Source organism: Cervus canadensis, chromosome 20 (assembly GCF_019320065.1).
Source record: "Cervus canadensis isolate Bull #8, Minnesota chromosome 20, ASM1932006v1, whole genome shotgun sequence".
Taxonomy (NCBI): Eukaryota; Metazoa; Chordata; class Mammalia; order Artiodactyla; family Cervidae; genus Cervus; species Cervus canadensis.
Window position 1 is genome coordinate 56,493,332 of NC_057405.1, and position 19,018 is coordinate 56,512,349.

A 19,018-nucleotide genomic window follows, 5' to 3' on the forward strand; every position below is an offset into this window, starting at 1 on the left:
TTCTTAATCTCTGCTACAGTTGCCCCCTAAAAGAAAAGGCTTTCTTTTAGTAAAAATAAGCAGACTACTGTAAAACATAATCCATCCCATTCTGAACTTAAAATATTGAACTACTCAATATTTTCAGAAAATGAAGTTTTCATTCTATATATCTTGTCCTATAAAATTCACCCACATATTTTTTAAGTAAAAATATTTATGCTGTCCAATATATTTTATTTTACTGAGCATCTAACTATATTCCATGCACATAGATGATTTGAGATTGATAACATATAAATGCAATTTGAATAAAATAAAATGACAGTGAATTTTAAATATCAAAGAATGATCAAGTTAATTAATTCTGGCTGGATTAAAAGCTCAAATCAAAGGTTAACTTCTTTTCTAAGAAATAATCTGAAGACCATCTGGTTTCATCTGCTTGACAACATTTTAATATTAAGTAACAGTAAGTTTACCTTAGTTGTTTCCTAATTAGATTCAATTTCTATTAATCAATTTTTCACATTGATTTTGTTATGGCATTAAATTATTCCCAAACCTTTAAAACTTAATCTCTCTTGATGACCATGATCATCACAGTAAGAAAAATCAGATGGTAGGCAAACTTTTCTTCTACAATGCGGAAAACCAGAAGATAAATACACTCCTTACTTTGCATTATATGAATCTCTGGATCAAGCCATCTACTGAGCAGAGACAAGAAATAAAAGATAGCAGTACGGGGAGAAATGGAAAGAGCACTAGGTTCAACTCGTTTACCAGGAAGTCAGGGGACCCCAGACAAGACAAGATTTTCCAGGCCTCATTTTCTCCATCAGAAGAAAATGCTAGATGATCTCTAGCATTCATTTCAGTTCTCGCCACAGATAAATTTAAAAGACTAATTTTCTACTGAGACCATCAATCAAGTTCAATTAAGTCACCTAGTACACAACACTGTCAAGCAACTGTACTCCAATAAAAATTAATTTTAAAAAAATGTTAAAGAAAAACAAAAGAGAAAGTCACCTAACGGATACATTCCAGGTTAATCTGAATTTCTATGACAAAGCTACCAGTTCTTTATAAGACATAAAGACTTAACATACTGCCTTAGTGTCAACTAAAACAGGGTCCTATCCAACTAACATAAATAAACCTCCTGGTTCTAACTTTGCATTAAACCAATCTTAGAAATGTCTTTTAAAAATATACTAACTTCTCATCTCCAAATACTTTTACATTTTAGCAATTACAAACCAACTCTTAATAGGATGGTAATCGACATCTATAGCTTCAAAAACACAAATATATATATATATGCATTAGAATAATAATAGATTGGGTATCTTTTTTAACTGATCAGAGTCTGATTTCTTTAGGCACAACTCAATTTCTTTTAGGCTGTGGGCCTACAGTATTTTCAAGGGATCATTAAACTAATGTACATTATATAAAAATACTACTTACGGGATCTAAATTTAATACTTCATAAGGATTGTATTCTTGATATTCTCGGTCTGTTTTGGAAACTTTGTATGCAAGGAATAAGAACAATGCCCAGCCTGCTAGAAGAACAATTTTCCTGTTGAGAAAAAAGATAAGTAAAATATAAGTAAATACAACTCTTTGGCTTTCCTTTAGATTCTGAAGACATTTTGGCAAGATCAAGACATAGAACAATCTAAAGTAGTCTCACTGACTTAAATTAGTGCTATTGACCCATTTAATGTAAAAATAATTGCTCTTGACCTTGCAACTACACTTTTAGTAAGATAAGCTACAAAAAATAATTGGTCAATTGTGCAAAGATAAGTAGCCTTAAGTAGTCTTGTTTACTATAACAGTAAAAATTTGGAAACAAACTTAATGTCCATTTATTGGGAACTAAAATAAATCATTCATAGGAGACTAATTAAATAAACCAAGATAAAGCCACAAAATGGAACCTTTTTAGCTAATAAATACAGACAGACATGTGGGCTTCCCCAATGGCTCAATGGGTAAAGAATTCGCCTGCAATTCAGGAGACTCCTGGAGACTCAGGTTCCATCCCTGGGTTGGGAAGATCCCCTGGAGGAGGATATGGCAAGCCACTCCAGTATTCCTGCCTGAAAAATCCCATGGACAGAAGAGCTACAGTCAAGGGTCACAAAGAGTCAGATGCAACTGAGCATGATAGAAAGATCTGCACTACAGGTTAAAAAAAAAGACATAAAAGAACATATAGTTTGGGGGGGGGGGAATAATTTCTTTCTACCTCAGTATGTTCTATTTAGTAAAAATACTTTAAAAATTAATATTACCAGTGTTGGAGAAGCTAAGGAAAAAAGGAACGCTCATACATTGTATACTCTGAAGGAACATCTGGCAATAAGGTTATCAAAAGCCCTAAAGAACTATATACCTTTTAAACTATCAATCTACTCCACTGAAAGAAATTAAGAAGCAAACAAACTAAAACTAAGTTTATAAAGTATAAGGGTGGTAACAGATATAATTAATACCTGAAAACACACATAAATGTCCATCAATAGAGTACTGAACAGATCAGTAACAGTACATCTATAGAGAAATGCTATCTAGACACTAAAAATACTTGCTGTGGAAGATTCTCTACTTTGTAGTGTTAAATTAGAAAAACAGATTTCAAAGCTGTATGTACAATGTAATCCTATTTTTTGTAAATAAAAATATAGAAGGTAAATCATCTTAACGGTGGTTATCTTTAAGTGATGAAATGGAATAATTTTTATTTTTTATACGTTTTGTATCACCATCTATTAGATAGGAACTCTTAAGACATAAATGAATCATAGGAATCCTAATCAAACAAACCGAAGTGATCCGTTTTCAAACACAAAAAGAAAACATTTCACACATTTAAGCTCTCTTGATAGAAACATAGCTTAAAACGTGTTTATTTGGATTGAGTTTCTCGGACCTAATTCCAACCTACCTCTATACTTATATCACCCTAGGTTTTCAAACAAAATAAATTGCCACCTCCGAAAGTTCCCTAAGTTTTTCCACCATCATGCTCTTGCTCCCCTGGGTCTTTCTACCTAGAATTCCCATTCTTCATTTCTGTATATCCAAACTGTATTCATCCTTCAAGACTCAACTCGAATTATCTACCCAATCCATAACCGCTGTCAAGATGATCAACAGGAAGACTACGGTTACAGTCACAAAGAAACATAAACCATGACCCTCTTCCTCTGGCTCATTGCAAACTCCGTGAGCATGTGGTCAGGATCTTATACTCAGTTTTGACTAACCTCAGAGTAACAAACACAGATAGCACTCAGATGCAAATTTTGTTCTACCTGGCCAAATCAATGTTCTAAACCTTATTAAAGGGCATACTACTGGAAGCTGCTTTCCACATGTCCAAAGACAAAGAATACCTAGAATACTTCCAGTTTTACCTGCCTATCCAGTGATAGGTAGCTAGGACCACAGACTCTGGAACAAAACTGCCTTAAGTCAAATCCCAGTTTCACCGCTTATTACCTAAGAGATCTTGGCAAGTTGCTTAGCTCAGTTTCAAATTTCTAGAGTGGGTCTGAGAATTAAACAAGATTAGGTATGTAAAGAAGAAAGGGAAAGATACACCCAATTGAATGCAGAGTTCCAGAGAACAGCAAGAAGAGATAAGAAAGCCTTCTTAAGTGAACAATGCAAAAATAGAGGAAAACAATAGAATGGGAAAGACTAAAAATCTCTTTAAGAAAACTGGAGATACCAAAGGAACAGTTCATGCAAAGATGGGCACAATAAAAGACAGAAACAGCAAGGACCTAACAGAAGCAGAAGAGATTAAGAAGAGGTGGCAAGAATACACAGAACTATACAAAAAAGGTCTTAATGACCTGGATAACCATGTTGGTGTGGTCATTCACCTAGAGCCAGACATCCTGGAGTGTGAAGTCAAGTGGGCCTTAGGAAGCATTACTACAAACAAAGCTAGTGGAGGTGATGGAATTCCAGCTGAGCTATTTAACATACTAAAAGATGATGCTGTTAAAGTGCTGCACTCAATATGTCAGCAAATTTGGAGAACTCAACAAAGGCCACAGGACTGGAAAAGACCGGTTTTCACTTCAATCCCAAAGAATGCTCAAACTGCTGCACAACTGTGCTCCTTTCACATGCTAACAAGGTAATGCTCAAAATCCTTCAAGCCAGGCTTCAACAGTATGTGAACCAAGAACTTCCAGATGTAAAAGCTGGATTTAGAAAAGGCAGAGGAACCAGTGATCAAACTGCCAACTCTTGTTGAATCATAGAGAAAGCACGGGAATTCCAGAAAAACATCTACTTATGCTTCACTGACTAAGCTAAAAGCCTTTGACTGTCTGGATCACAACAAACTGTGGAAAATTCTTAAAGAGATGGGAATACTAGACCACCTTACTAGCCTCCTGAGAAACCTATATGCAGACCAAGAAGCAAAAGAACCAAACATGGAACAACAGATTGGTTCAAAATTGGAGTATATCAAAAAGCAGTATGTCAAGTCTATATATTGTCACCCTCCTTATTTAACTTATATGCAGAGTACATCAATGTGAAATGACGGGCTGGATGAAGCACAAGCTGCAATCAAGATAGCCAGGAGAAACATCAACAACCTCAGATATGCAGATGATACCACTATAACAGCAGAAAGTGAAGAGGAATTAAAGAGCCTCTTGATGAAGGTGAAAGAGGAGAGGTGAAAACGCTGGCTTAAAATTCAACATTCAAAAAAAATAACATCATGGCATCTGGTTCCATCACTTTATGGCAAAAAGAGGGGGGTGAAGTGGAAACAGTGGCATATTTTATTTTCTTGGGCTCCAAAATCACTGCAGACAGCAACTGCAACCATGAAATTAAAAGACGCTTGCTCCTTGAAAGGAAAACTATGACAAACCTAGACAGCATATTAAACAGCAGAGACACCACTCTGCTAACAAAGGTCTGTATAGTCAAAGTTATGATTTTTCCAGTAGTCATATATGGATATGAAAGTTGGATGATAAAGAAGGCTGAGTGCTGAAGAACTGATGCTTTCAAATTGTGGTGCTGGAGAAGACTCTTGAGTGTCCTTTGAACAGCAAGGAGATCAAACCAGTCAATCCTAAAGGAAATCAACCCTGAATTGGCAGGACTACTGCTGAAGCTGAAGTTTCATTATTTTGGCTACCTGACGCAAAGAGCCGATTCACTGGAAAAGACCCTGTTGCTGGGAAAGATTGACTGCAGGAGGAGAAGGGGGCAACAGAAAATGAGATGGTTGGATGGCATCACTGACTCAATGGACATGAGTTTGAGCAAACTCCAGGAGACAGTGAAGGACAGGGAAGCCTGGTGTGCTGCAGTCCGTGAGGATGCAAAGAGTCAGACCTGACTTAGCAACTGTACAACAACAACAAAGATATGTAAAGCATCTAAAAGGCGCTTCGAAGATGAGAAACAATTCATGGCAGCTCTTGGCTGTTACCACTAACTCTTGCCCATGTCTCAGCTCTCAACTAGGACCCCTCACTTACTCAAGAAAGCCTTCACTGTCTCAAGCCAGTTAAGAGCCCTCCCTCCGTTCTTTCATGGCACCCCAAGCTCCCTTTACAACCCTTACTAAACTCTATTATCATCATTTGCTTACTCACTAGTATTTTGTTACTCACAGTATATCAGCACCTCCTATAATATTTGACACATACACAGCACACAGTAACTACTTATTGACTGAATGATGAAAACAGTTTAAAATAGAAACTTGTGACTCAAAGGCAAAGTTTGCTAATACCCTCAATATGCGAAGAAACATTTTAAATTATATTTTATTTCCACACAAACTTAGTAACTCCACATTTTGTTTTGTCAACTTTCCCAAAAGGCTACAAAGCTCATAAAACAAAGATAAAAGAGAAACTGAAAACCACTAAAGTAAAATTTTTAAAGCAAACAAGGTGAGAAGAGAAAGGGAGCAAAATACCTGAAACACCCCACAGCCCGCGTTGGACTGCTCTATGCGCAGCATCTGGCTCTCTGAGCCAAAGGATAAAGCAACGAGCAGAGGCTGACGAGAGTTCCTGAACTGACGGAAGCTACCGCAGCCAATAAACCCCCCTCTGATTTCCTGAGAGCCAAACCAAAGGAAGAAACAGGACAGACTACGTCATGCTCCGGGCCCAGGTTTTTAAAAGCATGTTTGGTTTCTCTGAAAAGACAAGCATTTTCCCTACATGTGATTCCCTTCAGTAATTAATGTCCTGTATTTTTTCTTTAAGCATACCTTAAAAGTCATTTCGGAAGCAACTTTCAGAAATTAAAGTATATACATAATGACTGCTTAATTTTGAAAGAATGCTTCAGGGTTAAGTAGCAAAAAAGTTTGGATGGTTCCTGATCTTATTTATATTTTTACCAGTATTATTTAATTCCTACTTAAACATCCAATAATCTGAAGTTCAATTTAAGTAAATCTCTTTTCTAATTACTGAAGAGAACATCACAAAGTTAGGTTTTTTTCCCCTTGAAATTTGAGGTTCAGATACCCACAATGTGTTGACCAAAGGCCAAAAGAGAAGAAACTGAAAGCCTCGTAAGTTTAACTTAAAAAGAGAAGCAATAGCAAGGAATACATAGCAAACACGAAACTACTCTGGTAAACACTAATTCTGCCTTTTAGTTTCATACTATTAAAGCGAAGATTTCCCTCCCTATACAAAGGAACTAAACCAGGCAAAGTCAAATCTTGCAAAGAAAACTATTTAAGTCTCCTTAAGTAACACACATATGTTGAAAACTATCATCATTTAAACCAAGATTTAAAAATAACTGGTTCTACTTTCACTCATTTCCTCTGCCAGGTGTTGCCCTCCTAACTACTAGATAGATACATGTAGGTGATTCACAGGGTACAGTCCTTCACTAATGGCAGCTCTTTCACTTCCCCTCAGTTTCATGTTACCTCTAAACTGATGACTTAGGGTGAAGATCCAAAGCCTCGGTGCTAACCAACAAAGCCCTGAAAAATCAAAGACATCTACTCAGATTAAACATGCTAATGGCCGATTTATGTAGATGGCGTTGCAAAAATAAAGGGTAACCAGGTCCTCACTCTACCACTTCTTGCTGCAAGAACTTAGTCAAGCTTCCTCATCTTCTTAGTTTCAGTTTCCTCATTCGGGAAAAAGCAAAAATATCTACCTAAAAGTTAATATAAAACTAATGAGTAACATATAAAATCCCAGTACAGCACCTGGCACACAGTATGCATCAACAAACTTCAATCACTATGAAATGCAAACTTGACTATGTCACCTCCATGCTTTTGATAATAGATTCCTCCATAATCTTTGAGACAAAATTCAAATCCTGACACAAGATACATAAGATCTTCCTTCAAAATTTGACTTCTCTTTCTCCCCTCCTCCCTCTAGTCGGAAGTACCCTCTCTCTCTTTTGAACTTCTAAACCACTCAGTTCAGACTGTTCTCAAATTTACTAATCACATCTTGCTCCTACTAAGGTTACAATTTCTCTACAGACACAGATTTTATTCATCGTTATGTGCTCAGTCGTGTCCAACTCTCTGCGACCTACGGACTGTAGCCCACTAGGCCTCTCTGCCCATGGGATTCCCCAGGCAAGAATACTGGAGTAAGGTACCATTTCCTCCTCCAGGCAATTCCCAACCAGGGACTGAACCTGGATCCCCTGTGTCTCTTGCTTTGGCAGGATTCCTTACCACAGTGCCACCTGGGAAGCCCATTCATCATTATACCCCTATTTCATATGATACCTAGCAAAGAGTAAACACAAAGCATGTGTTGTTTTGCTTTTAATTGAAACAAATTACTTACTTTACTGTAGGAATAATATTTGGCTGGGGTTTTAATAACCGCAAACGGTACCACATACATCTTCCATATACTTTTCTGATATTCTTTAATCGATTTTGCTCTGTCAAAAAAAAAGAAAAAGAAGGGGATAAATTAAACCATTTTCACAGTGAAGGCAAAATCAGAGTTAAACCATACTAGCCTTCATTATCATGCTGATACTTTACTGGAACATGAAAGTATTCTCTGTGCTATGCTGAGTTGCTCAGTCGTGTCCAACTCTCTGCGACCCCATGGACTGCAGCCCGCCAAGCTCCTCTGTCCATGGGGATATTCCAGGAAGAATACTGAGTGGGTTGCCATGCCCTCCTCAAAGTACTCTACTTAACATTTTAAGAAAAATTCACAAGATAGGCTCAATTTTCTACCACTTAGAACAAGTGATCTATCTGGAAAATTTTATTCAACTACCAGGCAATCATTTTTCATGTGAGACATAATAACTTCTAATTGAAAAACTTAAAACCTGACTTGAACCCAAAATATTTAATTACATAGTAGTTTCTAAGAAAATTCTCTCCTCCTTTTCCTTCTGCTTCAGAAGTAACAAAAAGTGCAAAATAGTTGAAACACGCACTTTATTAAGGAAACCAAGCAGAAATGATACTCTTCAAACATAAAAATAATTAATTTAAATGAGAAAAGTCACACAAACTCATAAGAAATCAAAACATTTAAAAGTTGTAACAAAAGGCATCATTTTAGTCCCCAGGAAAAATCTGCAATTCAATTTTAAAAGGAATTAAACCAAAGACAACATACCATATACTGTTTTACTAAGCTCACCACAATCACTTAGTTTAAATAAGTCTCCCAAGTTTAAAAAAATTTTAGATTAAGTTTTAAAATAAAAATCTACCTTTTCATGAAGATGGCATACAAAAAGCAAAGAAAGAAGCCCATGTCACACCAAAGCCAAAGACGAAAGCTTGGAAGGCCAAGAAGGCAGTGCTAAAAGGCATCCACAGCCACAGAAAGAGATCACATTACCCACCTTCTGGGTGGCCCACAACACTCCAAAGGCAGCCCAATTACCCTTGGAAGAGCAATAAGCTTAATCATTATGTCATCATCAAGTTCCCCCTGAGCAGGGAGTTGGTCATGAAGACGACAGAAGACAGCAACACACTCGTGTTCATTATGGATATCAAAGACAAAGTACCACATCTATGAAGAAGCTCTACAACATTGATATGGCCAAGTCAACACCCTGATTAGGGCTGATGGAGGGAAGGTATATGTTCAACAGGCTCCTCACTGTAATGCTTTGGATGTTGCCCCCAACAAAATTGAGATAATTAGCTGTTTAATATCAAATAAAACATTTTTCATAAAATTAAAAAAACCTACGACACTTCCCTAGTGGTCCAGTAGTTAAGACTGCACTTCCACTGTTGGGTGCACAGGTTTGAACTCTGGTCAGGGACCTAAGATCCCCAAAGGTCACGTGGCACAGCAAGAAAAATAAAAAACCACCTACAAAACCAAAGTCCTTAAATGAGATACCAGGTAAGTAAATAAAAGAACTCTGCAGATAACAGAATGCTCCAAAGCTGTCATCTAAGTCCACCTACCCTGTTACCACCATGCTCGAGGAAAGAATCCCCATGAGAACGCCATGTGGCAAGAGTTACCAGAATCAGGTAAGATGAAGAGGGATTCAGGAAGGGGGCGGAGTAGTAGCACAAGGGAGAGTGGTAACATGCAAGGAGACTTATCAAGTAAGTTAATACAGTAAGGACAACTGGAGTCAGTTTTTCTTGTCAGAGAAGTGAGTTACATGTATGATTAGAAAACATGAAATGACCTCTGTGGTGTCAAGACTGGAACTGGAGGTATCAGTGTGAACCAACTAATATCTTTTAATATAGAAATACAGATGTAGACCTATACACATACATACATACACATTTCCTAACTCGACTGAGCCTAGGAACAATGACATCTCAGTAGCAGCAAATACACCTAGCACCCAGATCTTAATTTCCAAATAGCATTCTCCACTAGATCCAAGTATCTGTCCACAAAATACTACAAAAGGAAGAGAATGATTTTACAATGGGGAAGTGATATGCTGAACAACTGCTCCCTCTGAAGACATCTACCACATCCTAGTACCCAGAACCAGTGAACGTATTCTCTCACATGGCAAATAGGACTTCACAGATGTGACTAAATTAAACATCTGAGATGGGAAGATTATTCTGTATTATTTGGGTGGCCCCAATATAATCACAGGGGTCCTAATAAAGAAGCAGGAGGGTCAAAGAGAAGATGATGTGACAATGGGAGCGGAGGTTGGACTGACATCCTTTGAAGATGGAGGAAGGGGCCACAAGCCAAAGAATACAGGCTGTCTCCAAAATCTGGAAAAGATAAGATTCTATTCTAAACCGTCCAGAAAGAACCTGCCCTGCCAACACCATGACAAGCCAAGTAAAACCTTCCGGGGAAGTCTGGCCTTCAGAACTATAAAAGAATAAATTTGTATCATTTTAAGCCACCAAGGTTGTGGTTTGTTACAGCAACAATAGGAAACTAATACAAAAAATCTGATGGGCACCATCTTAATCAGGTGATCAGTAAACATCACCAGCAATGACAGTGCAATTATATGCCATCTGATAGAATGCAAAAAGAAGAACACAGAATCAGTTTTGCGAAATTCTTCTCTAAGATATAAAACCTGAATCTAATCATGAGAAAACACCAGACAACAGAACTTTGGGTCCATTCTACAAAATAATTGGCCTAAGATCTTAAGTCAAGGAAAAACTGAAGAACTGTTCCAGCCTGAAGGACATGAAAGAAACATGTCGGGGGAGGAGCCAAGATGGCGGAGGAATAGGACGGGGAGACCACTTTCTCCCCTACAAATTCATCGAAAGAACAACTGAACGCTGAGCAAACTTCACAAAACAACTTCTGATCGCTAGCTGAGGACATCAGGCGCCCAGAAAAGCAGCCCATTGTCTTCGAAAGGAGGTAGGACAAAATATTAAAGATAAAAAGAGAGACAAAAGAGCTAGGGACGGAGAGCCGTCCCGGGAAGGGAGTCTTAATAGAGGAAGTTTCCAAACACCAGGAAACCCTCGCACTGGCGGTTCTGGGGCAAGTTTTCGAGTCTCTGAGGGCAACCTAACTGGGAGGAAAAATAAATAAAACCCACAGATTTCGTGCCTAACAGCAACTCCCAGCAGAAAAGTACCCCAGACGCCCACATCCGCCACCAGCAAGTGGGGGCAGAACGGAGAGGAGTGGGCGGCATTGCTTAGGGTAAGGACCGGGCCTGAGTGCCCTGAGGGCAATAGGAGGGAGCTTTTGTGAGATAGCAACTTAAACCGTGGGATAGCAAAAGAGAGAGAGAAAATTAACTGGTCCGAACACACTGCGTTCGCAGAACAAAGGGACTGAGCAACTCCCGAGAAGAGCTAGCCGGTGGCGGACCGGCCCATCCCCGCGGGAGGCAGGAGGCAGGGGGGAGGGGAAAGGGGCAAACTCGGCCCCAGAGATGGCATCCCCTACCACACTGCAAACAGGCCTCCAGTTTCTAACCGAAGACTTCCTGAGATTCTGGATGGTCGACATCCGCCGGGAGGGTCGCGGCTAAACACAAGGCGCACGCACCCGACTGGCACGCGCGGAAACTGAGGCTGGGACCGCGGAGGGGAGAAGGCGCACCGCACCTGGGGAGAGTGCGCCCGTCAAGCTCCTGGCTGCCTGAGCTGCTCCGCCGGGGAAGGCACAAAACGCAGGCGCAACCGAGTCCGCGCTTTTGTGGAATACCCGAAAACTGGAACCGCAGGCAACGCAGGGCACGCTCCATATAGAGCGGGAGCCTGAGCAGTGTAGACGGGGAGAGCACACACCCGTGAGCGGGGGCAAACCCAGTGTGGCCGGAACACAGTGAGTGCTCCCCATACACAGCCATATCTGTCTGCAGCGCCCCTCCCTCCCCGCAGCAGGACTGAACTAGCGAACCTAAACAAGAGACCACCTCCGCCCGCCCGTGTCAGGGCGGAAATTAGACACTGAAGAGACCTGCAAACAGAAGCCAAATAAACAAAGGGAACCGCTTCAGAACGGACGGGTGCAACAGATTAAAATCCCTGTAGGTAACACCGACGACACCGGAAGGGGCCTATAGATATCCAGAAGTGTAAGCTGGAAGGAGGAGCTATCTGAAACTGAACCGAACCCACACTGACCGCAACAGCTCCAGAGAAATTCCTAGATATATTTTTACCTTTTTTTTTTTTAATTAAAAAATTTTTTCTTTTCTTTTTTTATTTTTTCTCTTTTATTTTCTTTTAAAATTCCCTATTACTCCCCCATTACTCCTTAACTTTCATTTTCATATATTTTCACGATTTTTTTAATTAGGAAAAAAAATTTTTTTTCGTTTTTTTTTTCTCTTGTTTTCTTTTAAAGTCCTCTATTACTCCTCTACTACTCCTTAATTTTCATTTTCATTTCACTATAACCTTGCAAAAAAAGAAAAAGAAGCCCTATTTTTAAACCAAACTTCATATATATTTCTAAAATTTTTTGTTTTTAATATTGTATTTTTAAGAGTCTAACCTCTACTCTAGATTTTTAATCTTTGTTTTTCAGTATGTGATATAAATTTTGGACATTTAAGAATCCAATATTCAGTACCCATTTTTATTCAGGAGTGTGTTGATTACTCTCTCCCACTTTTGACTCTCCGTTTTCTACCTCAGAACACCTCTATTTCCTCCTTTCCCCTTCTCTTCCCAATCCAATTCTGTGAATCTTTGTGGGTGTCTGGGCTACGGAGAACACTTTGGGAACAGACAACTGCGTAGATCTGTCTCTCTCCTCGTGAGTCCCCCTTTTTCTCCTCCTGCTCATCTTTATCTCCTTCCTCCCTCTCCTCTTCTTCATGTAACTCTGTGAACCTCTCTGCATGTCCCTCACGGTGGAGAATCTTTTCACCATTAACCTAGACGTTTTATTATCAGTGCTGTACAGTTGGAGAAGTCTTGAGACTACTGGAAGAATAAAACTGAAATCCAGAGGCAGGAGACTTAAGCCCAAAACCTGAGAACACCAGAAAACTCCTGACTACACAGAACATTAAGTAATAAGAGACCATCCAAAAGCCTCCATACCTACACTGAAACCAACCACCACCCAAGAGCCAGTAAGTTTCAGAGCAAGACATACCGCACAAATTCTCCAGCAATGCAGGAACATAGCCCTGAGCGTCAACATACAGGCTGCCCAAAGTCACACCTAACACACAGACCCATCTCAAAACTCATTACTGGACACTCCATTGCACTCCAGCAAGAAGAAATCCAGTTTCACGCACCAGAACACCGACACAAGCTTCCCTAACCAGGAAACCTTGACAAGTCAATCATCCACCCACTGGGTGAAACCTCCACAATAAAAAGGAACCACAGACCACCAGAATACAGAAAGCCCACTCCAGACACCGCAATCTAAACAAGATGAAAAGGCAGAGAAATACCCAACAGGTAAAGGAACATGAAAAATGCCCACCAAGTCAAGCAAAAGAGGAGGAGATAGGGAATCTACCTGAAAAAGAATTTAGAATAATGATAATAAAAATGATCCAAAATCTTGAAAACAAAATGGAGTTACAGATAAATAGCCTGGAGACAAAGATTGAGAAGATGCAAGAAATGTTTAATAAGGACCTAGAAGAAATAAAAAAGAGTCAATTAAAAATGAATAATGCAATAAATGAGATCAAAAACACTCTGGAGGGAACCAAGAGTAGAATAACGGAGACAGAAGATAGGATAAGTGAGGTAGAAGATAAAATGGTGGAAATAAATGAAGCAGAGAGGAAAAAAGAAAAAAAAAAGATCAAAAGAAATGAGGACAACCTCAGGGACCTCTGGGACAATGTGAAACGCCCCAACATTCAAATCATAGGAGTCCCAGAAGAAGAAGACAAAAAGAAAGGCCATGAGAAAATACTCGAGGAGATAATAGCTGAAAACTTCCCTAAAATGGGGAAGGAAATAGCCACCCAAGTCCAAGAAACCCAGAGAGTCCCAAACAGGATAAATCCAAGGTGAAACACCCCAAGACACATATTAATCAAATTAACAAAGATCAAACACAAAGAACAAATATTAAAAGCAGCAAGGGAGAAACAACAAATAACACACAAAGGGATTCCCAAGGATAACAGCTGATCTATCAATAGAAACCCTTCAGGCCAGAAGGGAATGGCAGGACATACTTCAAGTAATTAAAGAATAATCTACAACCTAGATTACTGTACCCAGCAAGGATCTCATTCAGATATGAAGGAGAATTCAAAAGCTTTACAGACAAGCAAAAGCTGAGAGAATTCAGCAACACCAAACCAGCTCTTCAACAAATGCTAAAGGATCTTCTCTAGACAGGAAACACAGAAAGGTTGTATAAACGTGAACCCAAAACAACAAAGTAAATGGCAACGGGACCACACCTATCAATAATTACCTTAAATGTAAATGGGTTGAATGCCCCAACCAAAAGACAAAGACTGGCTGAATGGATACAAAAACAAGACCCCTATATATGCTGTCTACAAGAGACCCACCTCAAAACAAGGGACACATACAGACTAAAAGTGAAGGGCTGGAAAAAATATTTCACGCAAATGGAGACCAAAAGAAAGCAGGAGTCGCAATACTCATATCAGATAAAATAGACTTTCAAATAAAGGCTGTGAAAAGAGACAAAGAAGGACACTACATAATGATCAAAGGATCAATCCAAGAAGAAGATATAACAATTATAAATATATATGCACCCAACATAGGAGCACCGCAATATGTACGGCAAACGCTAACAAGTATGAAAGAGGAAATTAATAGTAACACAATAATAGTGGGAGACTTTAATACCCCACTCACAACTATGGATAGATCAACTAAACAGAAAATTAACAAGGAAACACAAACTTTAAATGACACAATGGACCAGCTAGACCTAATTGATATCTATAGGACATTTCACCCCAAAACAATCAACTTCACCTTTTTCTCAAGTGCACATGGAACCTTCTCCAGAATAGATCACATCCTGGGCCATAAATCTAGTCTTGGTAAATTCAAAAAAACTGAAATCATTCCAGTCATCTTTTCTGACCACAGTGCAATAAGATTAGATCTCAATTACAGGGAAAAAAATTACTAAAAATTCAAACATACGGAGGCTAAATAACACACTTCTGAATAACCAACAAATCATAGAAGAAATGAAAAAAGAAATCAAAATATGCATAGAAATGAATGAAAATGAAAACACAACAACCCAAAACCTATGGGACACTGTAAAAGCAGTGCTAAGGGGAAGGTTCACAGCATTACAGGCTTACCTCAAGAAACAAGAAAAAAGTCAAATAAATAACCTAACTCTACACCTAAAGCAACTAGAGAAGGAAGAAATGTAGAACCCCAGGGTTAGTAGAAGGAAAGAAATCTTAAAAATTAGGGCAGAAATAAATGCAAAAGAAACTAAAGAGACCATAGCAAAAATCAACAAAGCTAAAAGCTGGTTTTTTGAAAAAATAAACAAAATTGACAAACCATTAGCAAGACTCATTAAGAAACAAAGAGAGAAGAACCAAATTAACAAAATTAGAAATGAAAATGGAGAGATCACAACAGACAACACTGAAATACAAAGGATCATAAGAGACTACTACCAGCAGCTCTATGCCAATAAAATGGACAACTTGGATGAAATGGACAAATTCTTAGAAAAGTGTAACTTTCCAAAACTGAACCAGGAAGAAATACAAGATCTTAACAGACCCATCACAAGCAAGGAAATCGAAACTGTAATCAGAAATTCCAGCAAACAAAAGCCCAGGACCAGATGGCTTCACAGCTGAATTCTACCAAAAATTTAGAGAAGAGCTAACACCTATCTTACTCAAACTCTTCCAGAAAATTGCAGATGAAGGTAAACTTCCAAACTCATTCTATGAGGCCACCATCACCCTAATTCCAAAACCAGACAAAGATGCCAAAAAAAAGAAAACTACAGGCCAATATCACTGATGAACATAGATGCAAAAATCCTTAACAAAATTCTAGCAAACAGAATCCAACAACATATTAAAAAAATCATACACCATGACCAAGTGGGCTTTATCCCAGGAATGCAAGGATTCTTTAATATCCGCAAATCAATCAATGTAATACACCACATTAACAAATTGAAAGATAAAAACCATATGATTATCTCAATAGATGCAGAGAAAGCCTTTGACAAAATTCAACACCCATTTATGATAAAACTCTCCAGAAAGCAGGCATGGAAGGAACACACCTCAACATAATAAAAGCTATATATGACAAACCCACAGCAAGCATTACCCTCAATGGTGAAAAATTGAAAGCATTTCCCCTGAAATCAGGAACAAGACAAGGGTGCCCACTCTCACCACTACTGTTCAACATAGTGTTGGAAGTTTTGGCCACAGCAATCGGAGCAGAAAAAGAAGTAAAAGGAATCCAGATAGGAAAAGAAGTGAAACTCTTGCTGTTTGCAGATGACATGATCCTCTACATAGAAAACCCTAAAGACTCTACCAGAAAATTACTAGAGCTAATCAATGAATATAGTAAAGTTGCAGGATATAAAATTAACACACAGAAATCCCTTGCATTCCTATATACTAACAATGAGAAAACAGAAAGAGAAATTAAGGAAACAATACCATTCACCATTGCAACAAAAAGAATAAAATATTTAGGAGTATATCTACCTAAAGAAACAAAAGACCTATACATAGAAAACTATAAAACACTGATGAAAGAAATCAAAGAGGACACAAACAGATGGAGAAACATACCGTGTTCATGGATTGGAAGAATCAATATTGTCAAAATGGCTATACTACCCCAAAGCAATCTATAGATTCAATGCAATCCCTATCAAGCTACCAACGGTATTTTTTACAGAACTAGAACAAATAATTTCACAATTTGTATGGAAATTCAGCAAACCTCGAATAGCCAAAGTAATCTTGAGAAAGAAGAATGGAACTGGAGGAATCAACCTGCCTGACTTCAGACTATACTACAAAGCCACAGTCATCAAGACAGTATGGTACTGGCACAAGACAGAAATATAGATCAATGGAACAGAATAGAAAGCCCAGAGATAAATCCACGAACCTATGGACACCTTATCTTTGACAAAGGAGGCAAGAATATACAATGGAAAAAAGACAACCTCTTTAACAAGTGGTGCTGGGAAAACTGGTCAACCACTTGTAAAAGAATGAAACTAGAACACTTTCTAACACCATACACAAAAATAAACTCAAAATGGATTAAAGATCTAAATGTAAGACCAGAAACTATAAAACTCCTAGAGGAGAACATAGGCAAAAACACTCTCCTCCGACATAGAATCACAGCAGGATCCTCTATGACCCACCTCCCAGAGTAATGGAAATAAAGCAAAAATAAACAAATGGGACCTAATGAAACTTAAAAGCTTTTGCACAACAAAGAGAAACTATAAGTAAGGTGAAAAGACAGCCTCAGATTGGGAGAAAATAATAGCAAATGAAGAAACAGACAAAGGATTAATCTCAAAAATATACAAGCAACTCCTGCAGCTCAATTCCAGAAAAATAAATGACCCAATCAAAAAATGGGCCAAAGAACTAAACAGACATTTCTCCAAAGAAGACATACAGATGGCTAACAAACACATGAAAAGATGCTCAACATCACTCATTATCAGAGAAATGCAAATCAAAACCACAATGAGGTACCATTACACGCCAGTCAGGATGGCTGCTATCCAAAAGTCTACAAGCAATAAATGCTGGAGAGGGTGTGGAGAAAAGGGAACCCTCTTACACTGTTGGTGGGAATGCAAACTAGTACAGCCGCTATGGAGAACAGTGTGGAGATTTCTTAAAAAACTGGAAATAGAACTGCCATATGACCCAGCAATCCCACTTCTGGGCATACACACTGAGGAAACCAGATCTGAAAGAGACACGTGCACCCCAATGTTCATCACAGCACTATTTATAATAGCCAGGACATGGAAGCAACCTAGATGCCCATCAGCAGACGAATGGATAAGGAAGCTGTGTACATATACACCATGGAATATTACTCAGCCATTAAAAAGAATTCATTTGAATCAGTCTAATGAGATGGATGAAACTGGAGCCCACTATACAGAGTGAAGTAAGCCAGAAAGATAAAGACCATTACAAGTATACTAACACATATATATGGAATTTAGAAAAGATGGTAATGATAACCCTATAAGCAAAAACAGAAAAAAGAGACACAGATGACAGAACAGACTTTTGGACACTGTGGGAGAAGGCGAGGGTGGATGTTCGAGAGAACAGCATCAAAACATGTATATTATCTATGGTGAAACAGATCACCAGCCCAGGTTGGGTTCATGAGACAAGTGCTCGGGCCTGGTGCACTGGGAAGACCCAGAGGGATCGGGTAGAGAGGGAGGTGGGAGGGGGGAGCGGGATGGGGAATACATGTAAATCCATGGCTGATTCATGTCAATGTATGACAAAAACCACTACAATATTATAAAGTAATTAGCCTCCAACTAATAAAAATAAATGAAAAAAAAATTGATAGTAGCTCAAAAAAAAAAGAAACATGTCAACTAAACGTGATGTGTGATTCTGAAACAAATCATCTGAAAAGGACATCACTGAGACAAGTGACAAAAGTTGAATAGGTCTGAAAATGATATGGTAATAATGTCAATTTCCTGATTTTCACAGTTAAATTATGGACACTTTTGAAAACACCACTGGAGATTTTTAAATCTGTATTTCATTAAATTAAGCCTCCACAGTCTCCCATTTTAAGCATAAAACCAAGGAAACATGTTACAAGAACATGCTGAAGTCTCTTTAATAACCAGATGGCTTGATCTATTCAAAGGAATGATATTCTCCCAATGCTTCTGTCCAAGAGAAAGTACACATGGTTTTCAGCCCCCAAGTCTCACACAATGTGTACATGCACCTTGTCTTCTTACTCTCAATCCAAAATTCACATCCTAACCTTTTAGGAGAACATTTAATCAATAAGTAGGACGGGGTTTGGCTGACACAGTAACACAGAGGC

General features: G+C 38.6%; 1 protein-coding gene across 1 annotated transcript in view; it reads right to left on the bottom strand.

Moving 5' to 3' along the window:
* SEC63 (SEC63 homolog, protein translocation regulator) overlaps nucleotides 1–19,018 on the bottom strand; it is an 85,831-nt gene that overhangs the window by 54,102 nt on the left and 12,711 nt on the right. The window contains exons 2-3 of the mRNA XM_043439023.1: nucleotides 7,845–7,944; nucleotides 1,456–1,570 (exon numbers count right to left, since the gene is read on the bottom strand). Coding sequence (XP_043294958.1) covers nucleotides 1,456–1,570; nucleotides 7,845–7,944 — 215 coding nt within the window. The remainder of the gene's footprint in view (nucleotides 1–1,455; nucleotides 1,571–7,844; nucleotides 7,945–19,018) is intronic.